The 16,377-nt window shown below is 36.3% G+C and overlaps 2 protein-coding genes across 2 annotated transcripts in view; both read left to right on the top strand.

Moving 5' to 3' along the window:
• Window positions 1-250: 250 nt before the first annotated feature.
• On the top strand, window positions 251-11,402 carry ivd (isovaleryl-CoA dehydrogenase). Its single transcript, XM_084393240.1, has 12 exons — window positions 251-550; window positions 2,353-2,442; window positions 2,534-2,585; window positions 2,695-2,864; window positions 3,035-3,128; window positions 4,728-4,858; window positions 5,032-5,128; window positions 5,225-5,318; window positions 5,416-5,497; window positions 7,268-7,372; window positions 7,504-7,576; window positions 10,732-11,402. Exons 1-12 carry the CDS (start codon window positions 422-424, stop codon window positions 10,863-10,865), a joined length of 1,251 nt encoding a protein of 416 aa, XP_084249366.1. The 5' UTR covers window positions 251-421; the 3' UTR covers window positions 10,866-11,402.
• Window positions 11,403-12,881: 1,479 nt separating this feature from the next.
• The window catches only part of bahd1 (bromo adjacent homology domain containing 1), a gene marked incomplete at its 3' end in the record, with an annotated part of 35,388 nt that continues 31,892 nt past the window's right edge, over window positions 12,882-16,377 (top strand). The window contains exon 1 of the mRNA XM_084393149.1: window positions 12,882-13,118. The remainder of the gene's footprint in view (window positions 13,119-16,377) is intronic.

The following is a 16,377-nucleotide window of genomic DNA, read 5'->3' as shown; positions in this document are numbered from 1 at the left end:
CTCCGCAAATTAGAAGGTAATTCATGCTTTTTTGCTTCTATAAAACATTTTTAAAATAAAATCACATGTATTTTTAAAATATATCATTTTTAGTCGTTTTTTACTGTAGGTAACTTACTGTTAATCAATGCACAGGTTTTACTGTAGTAGGCTAGCACCTTTGTGTTGTTTTTCTACAGTGTTTTGATGTGGTTGTCATAGAGTTGGGCTGTAGTTTGTACTTCATCGCTGTAGGAGGCAGTAAAGCTCTAGTGGCAGGTAGAGGTCACTTTACACAACAGAACAGAAGGAGAACGCAATTCCTTCCAGTTCCAGTGCATTTTAGTGAAGTTTTGGATTGCCCTCCTGCGCTTTTCACCTGTCCAAGTGCAGTTTATCGTTTTCCCTTTTTGTTCTGTCTACATCCTGCAGTCACTACAAAATGTTTGCAGTCAGAAGAGCATTGCGTCTTTGTCATAGAGTGGCAAATGTTAGTGTTTCGCGACGCGGTTGCGTTGGAGCTGTTCCAGTGGACGACGTTGTGAACGGTCTGACCGAGGAGCAGATCCAGGTATCCCCCACACACCCCCCGCTACCTAACCGAGAGCCAAAGCTCGTGAAATATCACTTTCTTGTTTACGTCTTGTTGGAATTTTTGTAGGAATGAGTCAGTTTGCCGTGCTAGCTCACATGATGACCTTTGACACAATTCTAGGATTTTATAAGATATTGTATTCGTTTAGTCGCCAGGCATTTATCATTATATCGCAATTATATTCAACTTCAATTAGAGCATCATTCACACAGTTGTCGTGTTTCTGACCTGACATTGGAAGAACAAAAAAACACGAACTACAAGTCCAACATTAAAATTAAAATGTATAAGATTTAAATGGATAGTTTTTACGGTTTTCATAATAACGTTACGTCAGTCTGTGTCAAATGATCGTGCTCGTGGGTGTGAACGGTCTGCGCGTTTTGATTGGACAGGATCTTTTCAGATGACCTTCGTTAGTTTTCACAGCAGCCCACTTGAACTGGTGGACATAACGCCACTTACAAAAATCTGTTGCAATTGCATATTGTTTGGACATGGTAGTTTCATTGTGAGGAAGTGGCAAATGTCCCTCTTAGTCTAATATAAATTCATGATCCAGATCAGTTTTATGTTTATATGGTTTTCAGGTTAAATGCATATGAAATAGAATTTTCTTTACACTGCATTTTCACATTATAAATGTCTGTACTGCATATTTGTGGAAGATGCAGGACAGACATTTATAATGTGACAATAGTTTGTGTTTTTAAATAAATGCTGTTCTTTTTAACTTTCTATTCATCGAAGAATCCTGCAAAAATACTAATCAGTGCAACTGTTTTCAACATTGATAATAAGAAATTTTTCCTGAGCACCAAATCAGCATAATAGAATGATTTCTGAAGGATCATGTGACACTGAAAACTGGAGTAATGACATCACAGGAGTAAACAGGAAGAAAATACATTTAACCTTCTGGTACTGTTTGCGTGTTGATCAGAAATGACCAATTTCTTTTTTATTTCAATGAAATTATTGTACTATATTTTAGGTCAATAATATATTTTTATTTAATATTTTGTATTTTTAGCGGATTTTATGGTACTAAATTATATTGATCTATAATCCATTTATTTACTTTTTGAGTTATTTAGCATGGACCTAAAAAATAATTTTCCAACTTAAACTGTCATAATTCTCGAATGCTTTGGAGCACAGACTTAAGTAAAGTAAAAAAAAAAAAAAAATTATTATAAAAGTATATAAAAAAAAAAGTGACCTTCAATAATTCTTTTGTGAATGTTCACACATAAAGTGCCATAACCTTTACCAAGCTGCGTACCGTTCCAATGAAGTAAAGAATTCAAAAAAAAAAATATTAAAAGAACAAAAATTTTCTGTAAAAAATGACTTTTGTGCTAAAAAATGTTGTGCTATATAGTGTTTTTTATATGTGTGTGTATATATAATCATGTTTTTTTACATCATTAATTTATTAGTATTAACTGTTTTTGTCTTTTGTTCTTTGTTCTTAAAAATAACTTGATTCCTAAAGGCATGGGGGAGCTGTTGGACAGGATTACTTACAAAATGTATTTGTTTTGTTTTTGTGCTGTTAAAATTTTTCTTTTCTTTTTTGAGGCAGGGTCTCCCATGCCTTCTTTTACCCTGAAATGGGTAAAACCATGGTTTGTTGGTCTCTATAATGCCTTGATAGTCTTTAAGGCACCATGAAATGTGTGCATTGGAATTGTTTTGTTGAGGTTTTTGGCAGCTCATGTTGTTTGTGGACAGACCCCCTTGCGTTTATCACACATGTTTCTTTTAAACACCAGCTCAGACAGACAATCCAGAGATTCTGCCAGGAGAAGCTCGCTCCACACGCTGATGAGATTGACAAGAAAAACGAGTTTCCCCGGATGAGGGTGAGTTCCTGTACATGACAAGTATCTCAGGAGTCTCTGTGTAATAATCCAGAGTAATGAATCAGAACAAATATGATCTTTTATAAACTAGGAGTTTTGGAAGGAGATGGGTGATCTTGGACTGCTCGGAGTTACCGCTCCAGGTCGGACTATTTACAGTCTGTCTTCAAAAAATATTGTTAATGAGAAAACTGTTGCTGAGACAGTATTGAGCATAGTCTGATATGATTCAATGGTTTTGATTGTGTGCAGTGGAGTATGGTGGAACGGGATTGGGCTTCCTTGAACATGTGATTGTTATGGAGGAGATCTCCCGTGTGTCAGCAGCTATTGCTCTCAGCTATGGAGCGCACTCCAATTTGTGCGTAAATCAGATGGTTCGTCATGCAAACCAGAAACAGAAAGAGAAGTACATGCCCAAGGTGTGAGTCAAAACAAAACATTTATATTAATGTCTATTACATTTTCTAAGCTAGCTTTCTAAAACAGACCCATGACATAATGCATTAGGTAAATGCAGGCTAATTAAGTAGTGCATTTAGGTTATTTGTGGATTTTAGTGTTGGTTTTTTTCACAATGTTTGTGCTTCAGTTGATGACGGGGGAGCATGTGGGTGCCTTGGCCATGAGTGAGCCCAACGCTGGCTCTGATGTGGTGTCCATGAAACTGAAGGCGAAAAAACAAGGTGACTGGCCTTCTGTTATCACTCTATGTGCTGCTCTGTTAGTCACCACTGTCTGCTGCTATAAAAAGCACTGTTACATCAATGCCATGGACATGTCATAACTGGTTAGATCCATGCATGTTACAATATATTTGTTAACTGGTTTGTGTGATATATTGTCCTTTCATATACACCACCATTCAAAAGTTTTGGGTCAAATAAGACTTAAAAAAAAAAAAAACTCACAAGTGACAGTAAAAACATTTATAATTTTACAAAAGATTTCTATTCCAAATAAATGCTCTTTTGAATTTTTTATTAATCATCAAGATTACTAAAAGAAAATATCCACAAATCTAAACAGTGCAACTATTTTTAACATTGATAATAAGAAATGTTTCTTGAGCAGCAAATCAGCATATTAGAATGGTTTCTGAAGGATCATGTGACACTGAAGACTGAAGACTGGAGTAATGATGCTGAAAAATCACAGTAATAATTACATTTTAAAATAGATTAAAATACTTTAAAATAGTAAACATTATTATTTTAAATTGTAATAATATTTCACAGTATTACTGTTTTTACTGTATTTTTGATCAAATAATTGCAGCATTGGTGAGCATACAATTTTTACCGACCCAAAACTTTTGTATGTACTTATTTATGCTTGTATTAGGAATATATCTTTTTATTATGAATGCACCAATATTCTAATTAATCCGATAAGCCCATAATTATTTTCATGTTATGGACAATAACCAATAAATGTATAGTAAAGCACTATTGTCTAAATCAATTAAAAATAAACACTAAAATCAATCATTTTAGGATTCACGATATTATAATGTACACTATGAGGAACACATTTTGGATTTGCAAAAGATTACATTTAACAGTGTTATTAAATTATTTCTATTTTTAACTAACATAAATATACACTTGTAACAAGTTATGTTGATAAGGGAAGAAGGCAGGAACCCGCGAACGTTCAACAACTTTCATTAAAAATAAACACAAAACGAAAGTAAAAGCAGCCTCACGGACGACTGCCGCACACACATAACCAAAACATTAACATAAATGTCCAGGCCTGGTCTGTTCTCGTCCTTCACTGTGTCGTCGCTCTTCCTTTTATGCTTCCGAAGCTCCTCCATGAGAGTTACGAGACCGGCACAGGTGACGCTCAGTTTCAGTCACGCTACCGGCCTCGCGCTATTCTCTCACGGCTCTCGGCCTCGTCCTGCTCGCCACAACAATATTGGCTGATATTGGTTGATTTCCAGTATCTCCAATAACATTACTTAAAAAAATCAGTATATTAAAATGTTATCAATTTATTGTGCATTCTTTTTATTAGTGTTTGTATTTTATGTTAGTTATGCTTCTTTATACCATTGCATGCTTTGGAAGGGCCTTTTAAAGAAATTTGTGACTGGGAAAACATCTACTATAATTTAATGATGAATAAGTGATTTATGTTGCTTGCAAAAATAATTTAATCATAATACATAACTTCTTTTGAATGGCTATCTAATGAAAAAAAGATGCATCTTGCCCCGAGAATGTGACAACACATGTTTGGCTGTCTTCTTTTCCTTTTGATCTGTCATCTTTAAGGGGATCACTACGTGTTGAACGGTAATAAGTTCTGGATTACGAACGGACCAGATGCAGATGTTCTGATTGTGTATGCTAAGACAGACCCAGAGGCAGAAGCCCGTGGCATCACCGCTTTCATCATAGAGAAGGTTAGAGAAGACGAACCACTTCCTCTTGGATGATTGATTATGGGTGTACCGTTCACAGTGCATTACACCCAGCATTCAATTTTGATTGAATGTTTCATTTTTAATCTGTTGTTCCATAAGGCTACAACTTCAAATGTGATCATATCATAGGCATTGTGCTTGTGTTCTTGAAGGGCATGGCAGGATTTAGCACAGCGCAGAAGCTGGATAAACTGGGAATGAGAGGATCTAACACCTGTGAACTCATTTTTGAAGACTGCAAGGTCCCTGGTGTGTGAATGTACACGAGTTTATTACTATGCATATTAGTGAGTCTGAATGTGTTGGAGGTCCAAACAACATTTGAATGTTATTTTGTGGTTTCAGAGGAAAACATATTGGGCCCGTTAAATAAAGGAGTATATGTTATGATGAGTGGCTTGGACCTAGAGAGACTTGTCCTGGCTTCTGGACCTGTTGGGTAATTGTTACTGTTTATTTCCAGTAGCATGCTTAGAAATATAAACTGACAAAGACTGTTGAATAGTTATTTTTGTCCTTTTCATACATTCCCTCAGCATCATGCAAGCTGTGCTTGACCATGCAATTCCTTATCTTCATATTCGTGAAGCCTTTGGACAGAAAATTGGCCACTTCCAGGTATGCTTTTCACTATGCAAGGATTTGTGTCTAGTCAAGTCATCTTCTACAGATTGTTTCAAGGCAGCTTTACAGCGATAACAGGAAATTAATGCAACAAAGATTGTTTTGGTTGTACAGCAGCTCTAGAAGAAAGTCATTGTTCCGTTTAAGCAAGTTGTAAAAATCATTAGTTATTCATTTAATTTAGGCGCCGTTTACACAACACCGTTTTTAACTGAAAACAGAAAACTTTTTATGCGCTATGGCCATTCATTTACACGACAACGGCGTTTCGGTGGCCTTAGAATGCAAACTTTGAAATAGGTTTCAAAGTGCACGTTTTTGAAGAAGTTTGACTAGGGCCAAATTGTGATGGCTAGACGACTGGGTCAGAGCATCTCCAAAACTGCAGCTCTTGTGGGGTGTTCCCAGTCTGCAGTGGTCAGGTTCTATCAAAAGTGGTCCAAGGAAGGAACAATGGTGAATCGGCGGCAGGCTCATTGATGCACGTGGGGAGCGAAGGCTGGCCCATGTGGTCCGATCCAACAGACGAGCTAATGTAGCTCAAATTGCTCAATTGCTCAAAAAGTTAAAGGGGAACTCTCACTAAAATGCAACCAAGGGTCTTTTTGTTAATCTACCCGAGGCAAACTTTCGTTTAAAAGCATAATTAGAATGGAAACGCCACTTTTAAGTTTGACTGTATTTTCGTTTTCGGTCATATTGCCTTTTGAATTGGAGTGCTTGGGGCACTTCTATGATAGCATCAAAAATCGCTATTTTTAAAACACTAAGAAGGCTCGACACAACATGAAACTTTGCTCGAAGTATCACCAAGGGCTCTTCACATGAACTCGAGCATTGAGAACATTGTTTGTGTACACAGAGTTTACTAAAAAGAAAGATTTTGAACAACTCACTGTAGCTGTGTCCACCGGCATTTTGACAGTCAAAAATAGTCGATCTCCTTGAGTCGATTTGACTTGGCCTCCAAACTCCCCAGATCTCAATCCAGTCGAGCATCTGTGGGATGTGCTGAACAAACAAGTCCGATCCATGGAGGCCCAACCTCGTAACTTACAGGACTTAAAGGATCTGCTGCTAACATCTTGGTGCCAGATACCACAGCACACCTTCAGGGGTCTAGTGGAGTCCATGCCTCGACGGGTCAGGGCTGTTTTGACAGCAAAAGTGGGACCAACTCAATATTAGGAAGGTGGTCATAATGTTATGCCTGATCGCTGTATATATATATACAGTATACACACACACACATGTGTAATTATTTTGAGGTTTCTCATGCTTTAGAAGTGTGGCACTATATGTGCACTCAACCTGTTACATAAATACTGAATAAATTTGAAAACAAATTCAGAAGAAGAAGAGGAAGAGCGAATTATACAGGCTCATCTACAAGTCAATGTTTCAGAATGGTAATGCGCTTTATTTATTGCTCTCTACAACGTCGGACACATAGCGGTAATTGATATGATTAGACTTTGGCTTGTTATCAAACAGCTAATAATGTGTTTATAATGTTACATAAACCATGTTCCTGTTCGTCATCTCAGAGTCAGACAGCTGCCTTCTAAAAACCAGCGTCCATTTACTGCTTTGAACTTCATAGAAAGTCAGTGTAGAAAAGCTACGCCCCATTGTGACTAAAGATTTGTGTTTTAAATAAATGCAATCCCAAACTTTTGAATGTATGCATGTAAAGTTATGAAAAGATATTAAACAACTATGTTCCCTTGGCAATAAAATGAACAATTTCTTCCCATTAACTAGCTAATGCAAGGAAAAATGGCTGATATGTACACACGGCTTAGTTCATGTCGACAGTATTTATACAACGTTGCCCGTGCTTGTGACAAAGGCCATTTCAGCGCTAAGGTAAGAGCTCTTTATACAGTTTTTGTTATTTGACTGCTTTATTTTGTAATGTTACATATCAGCCTGGAAATGAAGCATACAGTCTTTTCCAGAGTGTGTAGTAGCAGTATTGATTTGTGATGTTATTGTAGGACTGTGCTGGGGTAATCCTTTATTGTGCTGAGAATGCGACTCAGGTTGCCTTGGATGGAATTCAATGCCTTGGTGAGTGCTTACTAGTTAGAACAGCAAAAAAAAAACAGAGAAAAAGCTCTCAATGTACCTTAGACAGATATCAGGGCCAAACCCTTCTGTCTTCATTCTTAACAATTACTGGGTGGATAAACAGCAAACAAGTCAAACTTGTACCTGTTGCCGTAGATTAATTGTTCCTTGAATGTATAGGCAAATTTGGTTTGCATATACATTTTGATCATTAAAGGTGCAGTAAGCGATTTCTGAGAAACACTGTTGAAAGTGGATCGGACCGAGCGCCACAACACACTTGTAGCCAATCAGCAGTAAGGGCGTACTCATTAGGGGGGGGTGCATGTGTTGAATTTGGGGGCTATAAAAGTAGGGGCGAGATCCTTTTGGTTAAGGGCGTGCTTGTTTTGGATTTTGGATTGCATTTCTCATAAATCACTTACTGCATCTTTAAGCATTCATGTGTTGATTGAATGTATATGGGACATATATTTATCCAACAATTTGGACAGCCAATGCAGGGTTGCCAACTTTGGGACTTTGGCTGGAGTGAGACTCTGTAAAACATCAGTGCGCGCGCGTAACCCTAACCCTAATTTTAAAAACATCAGTCCTTGTTTACTTCGTATAAACCCTGATTTATGAAAAAAATTAAGTTTTTTCAAAATGTACAATTAATTTATTGATTGCACTATAAAAATAAAAAAAAAGATAGAGGTGATTAAATAACAAACATGTAAAACAACAACAAAACAATAAAAAATCTCAAAACAAAAGGGACACATAATAGTTACTCCACCTCACCAGAAAACCACAACACAAGTTTCACACATTAGGCCTGTTGTAGCCTATGCCACAGTGGCAGAGTTGGCCTACTTCACTACCTCTGCAGGAGCTCGTATCTGAAGCGGGGTTCAATCCGTTCATTGCGTCCGTCACGTGACAAATGAACGAAAGACTCGGAAAGTAAATATTTATGTTCCCTGTAAATTATTTTTGACTGCATTATAATGATTTCTTAATTCAGAATATGATAAAGACTGCGTAGGTGGATGATTCCGGGGAATTTGGCTTTTAAAAGTATAACATTTAAAGCCCCTTAAGTGAACGAAATGACTCGAAAAAAGATTTGTTAATTTTAATGATCCGAACTTCCCATCACTCACAGGGTGCCATCAAGTGACAGTCTGTTCCTGGTGTCAGTCTTGTTTAGGCCAATAACTGAAAAGATCCGCTCAGCATCCGCATTTGACTGTGGCAGACTCAACACAATCTGGGCAACCTTTGATCATTTTTTTAATCATCACACAAAATGGGGGGAAAAGTTTTTGCACTTTAAAAAAAGCAAAAATGTTTTTCACAATTTTAATCACATTTCCTGCATTTACATACCTTTAGGGACTATGGTGATACCAAATCCAGGAAATAATTAAGTTGATTTATAATGATAAATTCTGCCAAAAAGAATATAGCAGGCTACTAAACTATGTATAAGAAAAATATGTCTTTCTTTATTGTTTAATAGGGGCCAATTGCCAAGACTTGAGAGAATCATTTTATAAAGTCAAAAATGTTCACCATTAATGTTTTGTGTCCAAATAAAATTTAAATAATGTAAGACTCAATTTCCACTGTAATATAGAAACAACATAAAGACAGTATATTTTAAACAATTGTTTAATGCCTTTTTTTATGAATGAAGGCCAGTATCACTGTAGCTACTGATGTCTCCATGAAAATGATTTTTTTACTTTTGAAAATTATAACAACTTTTAATATAAGTGAACTTAAAACTTTCCTCACATAAACCCAAAAATAAATGTAATATTTACATGTGCCCTTCCTGTCTAACAGGTATGAAATATACAGAAATTGAATTAGGTTATCAAACAGTCCACACTGCATAAATTATTAATTAAATTAGATTAATCCTTATTAAAGCTGCAAACGTTCTTTAGTCAATAGCAGTTAGTGATTTTCTCTGTTCCCTTTGTTCTTTGGTTAACTTTACTGACTACAGAATTAGTGGCTGCTGTCACTTTAAAATCTGCCGCTGCTGACAGGCTCTCACGCGTCTCATTCAAAACTGACATTTTGGCATGTGTTATTGTTCGTTCAAGCGCGAAAGAGAACTGCCCAGCAAAACTGATTCTGACGCGCTCGATACTGGCGCGAGTCTTTCTGTCCGTTGTGTGTGTGAGTGTGTGCGTCAGGACATTCACAGACAGCGCGATACCTGCTCATTATAACTTTCAGTGACGTATTTTTAGTGTGTGCAAACGACGTTCCTGGACGCGGCTGCGCGCATTGACGCAGGCAGGCGCTCCGTGTCCTGCTCGGTCCTGCTCCTCTTTGGCGATGAAAAATGGATTTTGGCGTGACATTTCTTACGTGTGCGTGAGAGCGTGAGATTGATGCTGAAAGCGTGAGTGTCACGCCAGATGCGTCAGAGTTGGCAACCCTGCCAATGTTAGACTAGTCCTGTTGATATGTCAACAGCTTTGAGATTAAAAAATTGATCAAATCAGGATTTTGGGTGCGTCTCAATCAGCTCCCTAGTTCAGTAATCCGGGCACTGATCAAGGAGTCGGGAAAAACTGACTTGTACTGACATGTTCGCTCCCTAAAACGTCCCACAATCCACTGTGAAAACCAGGGAGCATTGATGCTCATTGCTCACTATGTTCCCGTAACGGAAGTTCTGAAGTGCAAAACATAAATCATGTGAGCCAGGTCATTACACATAATGACACGCAATAGATGTTTTAAAAAAAAAAAAAAACATTATTTAATTATATTTCGACATAAACACGTCACTAGACAGGTAACGCACATAATCTAGCTAACATTTATTCTTTATTTACAACTGAAATGCTGCATGTATATGTAACAAGCAAAGTAAAAATTATAACAATATAAATGACATTAAAACATAATGTCAGAAAGATATCAGTTCTGCTTTTAGTGTCTCTGGAAAAAGTCATCACTTTCCCAATGTGTAGTGTTCCCAGGTGCTTACTGTCCTTACCAGGGCCGAATTCATATATACTGATTCACGACATGAGGAGCTGATTGAGACGCACCCAACGTCAGTGAATGAAATCCTGCTAATTTAGTAAGCCTAGGTCTTATGACTCAAGTCCTGGTTGACTCACTTTTGCATCTGTTCACAGGTGGAAACGGTTACATTAATGACTACCCAATGGGCCGCTTCTTAAGAGATGCTAAACTTTATGAGATTGGAGCTGGTACCAGTGAGGTCAGAAGGATGATCATTGGCAGAGCCTTCAATGCCATGTTCAAATAAGAGCATGTTCAATCTGATCCTACATGAACCGTGTTGCTTTTATTTAACACAGAACAGTCATCTGGCATCATCATTTTAACACTTCCATTCATGTGAAGCGTACTTGCTAATCGGTTTCAAGAGCAGTGTTATATAAAACTACAATATGTCTTTTGGATGTCTAAAGCTGTTTATATGATGTTCTGTAACACTACATCAAGTGGTCTCGCATACAAGAACACAAACAGTAGGAAGAGATGTACCTCTCAGACTCCAAGTCATTTTGGAAGGACAGACTATGAATTATTAATCTCAACTAACTATAGTTGCACAGTTAACTGCAATGCAAAAAAACACTTGAGTTAAACCACCAAAACAATTATTTGGTCACAGTAGATATTGTCATGTGACTCGGGTGTTACTGTAGCACATGGTACATGTAATTGACTTGTTTTTTGGTCAGTGTGTGTAAGCTGGTTTGCATATCATAGTTTTCTTATATGAATACAATAAAGATTTCTTTATAGAGTATATTTATTGAAGTCGGTGTAATTCAAACATTTTTTCCCCATTCTTTTTGTATTTTCATTATGCATTTCCCACTTCATTTGTTTCATCTTAAGATTCAAAAGAAGTTGCACTTTTTTATCGTACCGACCCATCAAACCTTTGGGTTTTCAGAATTCTGCCTTACTGAATAATCACTTGATGTTTTTGAAGTAAACTTACTGGTTGTATAATGATTGTCTAGAATAAACATAATCCTCTTTCCATCTATATCTTTTGAATTTCTGTTGTATAAAAAGCATTGCATACTCTTTGTATTTGTGGTGTTATTTCAGATTTTAGTGTTATTTTTTATAACTGTCTTAATTTACCAGTGTTATTTTAGTAGGATTTATATTATTTATTAATATTTTAAGCTTTTTGATATTTTTAGTTTCAGTTTTAGTCGTTTTTGTTTGGCTTTAATTTATTTTTATTTTATTTTATTTCAGTTAGTTGCCAAGGAAACATTTTCAATCATGTTGTTTGTTCATCAAATATTAATATTTTATTTCATGTAACGTAAACCATTTTTAATAGTTTTAGTTAACAAAAACAACAATGTAGTTTACAGTCTGTTATTTTCTACTTGAAATGGGAAAAGGTGCCTCATAGAGCTGTTCACTATTTCTACTATCAGTACATTTCTTGAATGGTTGAAATGGAAAATAATTAAGAACATTTACACAAATAGTGATATTTAAATAGCCTATATGTTAACCCATCTGGTTGATTCTTTGAGCATGTGTTGTGGAAAATTACTGAACAATGACTCTTCATTGCAAATAGAATGATTTATTTTCTTTTAACTAAATTTTTTTTTTTCATATAATCTATCCAGTATATTGCCTACTGCAATGTAAAGTTAATAATCTGTATACTTGATTGTTAGAGTTAATTAAATGATCATCAGATCATCAAAGTTTTGTAGATGCAGTTCATTGAACATGCATTGATATTTTGTGACAACATTCCTCGATTGTTTAAAGAAACAAGTTGGTTCCTTTATATCAAAAAGCAGTTACAAAAAGGTCAATACTGGAATTGTTGTTTGAAAGTAAAGTATCCTGACACCTTCTGCTTGTCAGATGTAAAATAGTCCATGTGTTGTAGTCAATGTGATAAACTACAACTTGAGGGGAACTGACTTCATGAATCTACTAAAATGATTATAAAGTCACTTTTAAAATTGTCTCAGAAAAAAGTAGCATCATCTACTTGCAGATTTCACTTCACATTTACTTGGGTTTCACATGTGCCAATAGCCCTTTAAGAAACTCCATGTTGTCCCAGCATGCCATACGTCAACACACTGGCCGTGTTACAAAACCTAGTGAGCTGCCTACCTAGACAGCATAATGGACATAGTAGGCGCATTCCTCACCCACTATTTTTGAGCATTATAGGTGCGTGCAGCATGTTTAGAGACTCAGAGGCGTGTTGTGTGTCAGTTCAGTTGACTGTGATGCCTAAAAATGGAGTCTAGGCAGGCAGATCACAATGGTTTGGGACACGGCCATTAACAGCGGATGGTGGTGTTACGTAAACTCCATGGCAAAAGTGTTTGTGTCAGTTCTGCATGAGTCTGCTCTATTCCAGGTGTTCTCCTCAGGATGACAGTATGAGCTTCCCATGTATTCAAGAGAACAAGACCAAGAGAGAAACAAAAGCGGACCAGCAGTGTGTTACCAATAAAGTATGTCATTTAAATCCACGACACCACTAAAGGTAAGATAATCTCTACGTTTGTAAGAATATGGGAAGTTTGTAGGCACAAGTCGATTATTATTTTTTTGGCGTGCTGTCCTCCTATATTACATTTCTTATAAGCCCGTCACTCTGAAGTAATTAAGAGTGCTTTTTGGAGAGAAGTCTAATCCATCATTTAGTTTCGTTATTCATAATGACAGGCATGTTATCCATCTACATAACATTCCTACGCGACGCGTCAAAACTAGAATGCTCTCAATATAATCAAATAATTTGTCCGAAAACTCTCGCGCTTGCTAGATTATAAAGGGAGCGTCCTAGATTGTCGCTCGCAGTGAGTAAAAGCAAAGACTATGGTGTAGGTGATGAGTTGTTTGTCTAATCTTTTGTTTGTTAGTAACGCAATCACGGGTTAGTCTTTGCACTGGCTGTTCCCTATGGTTGTTCCCTGTCGAAAACACTGGAACATCAACTTGAAACTGACATTTTTGCTCTGTTCACATTGTCTGACTTTTATTCGAATATAAAAGTCAATGGCCCGATAAAAATAATAATAGAACATTTTGTTATTGTAGCCTACTGACTGACATTGAAACTTGTCCATTGACTCATTTGCTTCTTGTATAGGCTACTGCATTTTATTGATTCTTTAAAGGTCTTAATTAGGCAAATTCATTTTTGAATGTGTCCCACCAAAGCAATTTGACCTTTTTATACTTACACGAATTTAGACTTTATACAAGTAGAGTTTTAGTTAATACTTGTATATTATGATTATGAATAGGCTACATTTGTCATGTTAAGGTTGAAGAATAGCACATTTAAAGGTTCACCCAAAAATGAAAATTCTGTCATTAATTACTCACCCTGATGTTGTTCCAAACCCTTAAGACTTTCGTTGTTCTTCGGAACACAAATGAAGATCTTTTTGATGAAATCTGAGAGCTTTCTGTAGCCTGCTCTCCATTGACAGCTACACAACTACCAATTTGACGCTTCAAAAAGTTCATAAAGTGATCGTAAAACTAGCCGAGCGATTTAGTCCACATTTTCTGAAGAGACACGATCGCTTTATGTGATGAACAGATTACATTTATGCTTTTATTCACATATAAACATTCATCAACGCACACATCAGGTATGGTGAACAGAAGTTCAATCGATTTTGCTTGCAGTGCAAGAATCAGTGATGTTCATTCTCATGTTACGCAGCACGTTTGAGCTTCCGCAAGAACCAATGAGGTTCGTTCTTGTGTTACGCAGCACGTTTGAGCTTCCGCAAGAACCAATGAGGTTCGTTCTTGTGTTACGCAGCACGTTTGAGCTTCCACAAGAACCAATGAGGTTCGTTCTTGTGTTACGCAGCACGTTTGAGCTTCCGCAAGAACCAATGAGGTTCGTTCTCGTGTTACGCAGCACGTTTGAGCTTCCGCAAGAACCAATGAGGTTCGTTCTCGTGTTACGCAGCATATTTGAGCTTCAGCAAGAGGTTTGTTCTTCTGAGTTGAGCTTCTGTTAATGTTCGCTGATCAATGTTTATATGTGAATAAAAGCCTAAATTAAATCTGTTCATCATATAAAGCAATCATGTCTCTTCAGAAAATTTGGACTAAACCACTCAATTCACATGGATTAGTTTTACGATCTCTTTATGAACCTTTTGAAGCGTCAAAGTGTCAGTTGCGTAGCTGTCAAAGGAGGAACAGAAATCTCTCAGATTTCATCAAAAAGATCTTCATTTGTGTTCCGAAGATGAACGAAAGTCTTACGGGTTTGGTACGACACGAGGGTGAGTAATTAATGACAGAATTAAACATTTTGGGTGAACTAACCCTCCAATGTTTTGAGTGATTGATTTATATAAAAATGTACTTATTTGAATAACATAATTTTAAGTGTACTACAAGATAATGGTGCATGTAAAATCTGCTTTCCATGACATTACTGTATGATCATGTCACCATATTGCTGTGCTGGGATGTGACAACAATACTAGTTGAAACTTTTGTTTCTGTCGATAAAGAGAGATACTGCTGTTTACTTACCTGACCAGAGATGATGTTGATGTTTTCATCAAAAGAGAACTGTAAGACACTTTGGTTTTGCTTATTTATTGAAAAAATGTTTACCTAAAATTTTATATGACATGTCAATTGTCATTAGCTTTTTCAAATTAAGTTACGTACATAACACCCAGACTTTATATGCAATCATTTGAAAAGGCATTATTGTCAATTTAGGTATTTTATTTTGATATGCTGTCACTAACACATTGAATGTGAACCACAGGTTTAATTTATGTTAACACACAAAAGGCATAACAAACAAGCTGGTATGGAAAATACATTTTAGGTCACGACTGAAACTGATGAAGCTTTTTTCTTTGTAATATATTTATCTTTTTTTTTTTTTCTCTCTCTCTCTTTTTTTTTCCAGTTAGTAGTGGTCAGCTAGCTTTCCAGTTTTATGCCATTATTATCCAGAACCTCCTTGCCATGTTTGAGGAGCAAGTGTATGTTCTGTTGTCCTATTTTATGATCCAATTATAGGATTTTTGAATAACGTTGGGTTATGTAGTCTGCTGTTCAATGTGGCTTAATTCACATTCCTTTAGGCTGCCCTTTTTAAGTGCAAAACGATTCCGTGATGATTGTTTTGTTTTTACGTTTCATTGGTTTTGTTTGACCTAAATACCTTCATAAAAAGTAAAAATGTTCTGTAAGTTGAAAATACACTTACAAGGCAATGTGCTCCAAAACAGTCAGCTAAAGGTGAAATGTTTTGACTAAACCAACAAGGTAAAATATAACCTATGGTCTAAATGCTATTATCAGAAGAGGATATAAGTAGCACTCGGGTCTGCTGAATATAAAGTGACAGTAATTATGGTATTACTTAGTTGAAATCTTGAAGCTGAAACTTAAGGGAAAGAAAAAGCAGTATGGATAAAAAATTGAAAAGAGTTTTATTCCCTGGTTAGGGGTTCAGGGTGTATGTAATGTACACCTTACTTGTAAATATTAGGATTGGTATATAGCAATGAGAGGCCTTAAAATCCTCAAAGTTGAAATAACTGCAGGTGTTTGCTAGCATTTTTAGAAACCTGATTTTTCATAGTTGTTAATAAAACAGATTATTGGAGTAAGTTTTACCATTACAGTGTTTCAATCTTTAAAATATACTAGCAATTTCTGAGCAAAATTCTTTTTGACTTTTTTCAAAGTAAATCATACACCTTTTTTTTTTCAGTGGTTATAGGTCAGTTTTATACATATGG

The sequence above is a fragment of the Rutilus rutilus genome (assembly GCF_951802725.1).
Source record: "Rutilus rutilus genome assembly, chromosome: 21".
Classification (NCBI taxonomy): domain Eukaryota; kingdom Metazoa; phylum Chordata; class Actinopteri; order Cypriniformes; family Leuciscidae; genus Rutilus; species Rutilus rutilus.
This window is presented reverse-complemented; position numbering and strand designations above follow the sequence as displayed.

Bases quoted from the DNA above. Each gene is read 5' to 3' on its own strand.
- ivd (XM_084393240.1), top strand. From the start codon at position 422: ATGTTTGCAGTCAGAAGAGCATTGCGTCTTTGTCATAGAGTGGCAAAT. The intron at 2,586-2,694 runs GTCGGACTATTT...GATTGTGTGCAG, and splicing joins GCTCGGAGTTACCGCTCCAG to TGGAGTATGGTGGAACGGGA. The intron at 2,865-3,034 runs GTGTGAGTCAAA...TTTGTGCTTCAG, and splicing joins AAGAGAAGTACATGCCCAAG to TTGATGACGGGGGAGCATGT.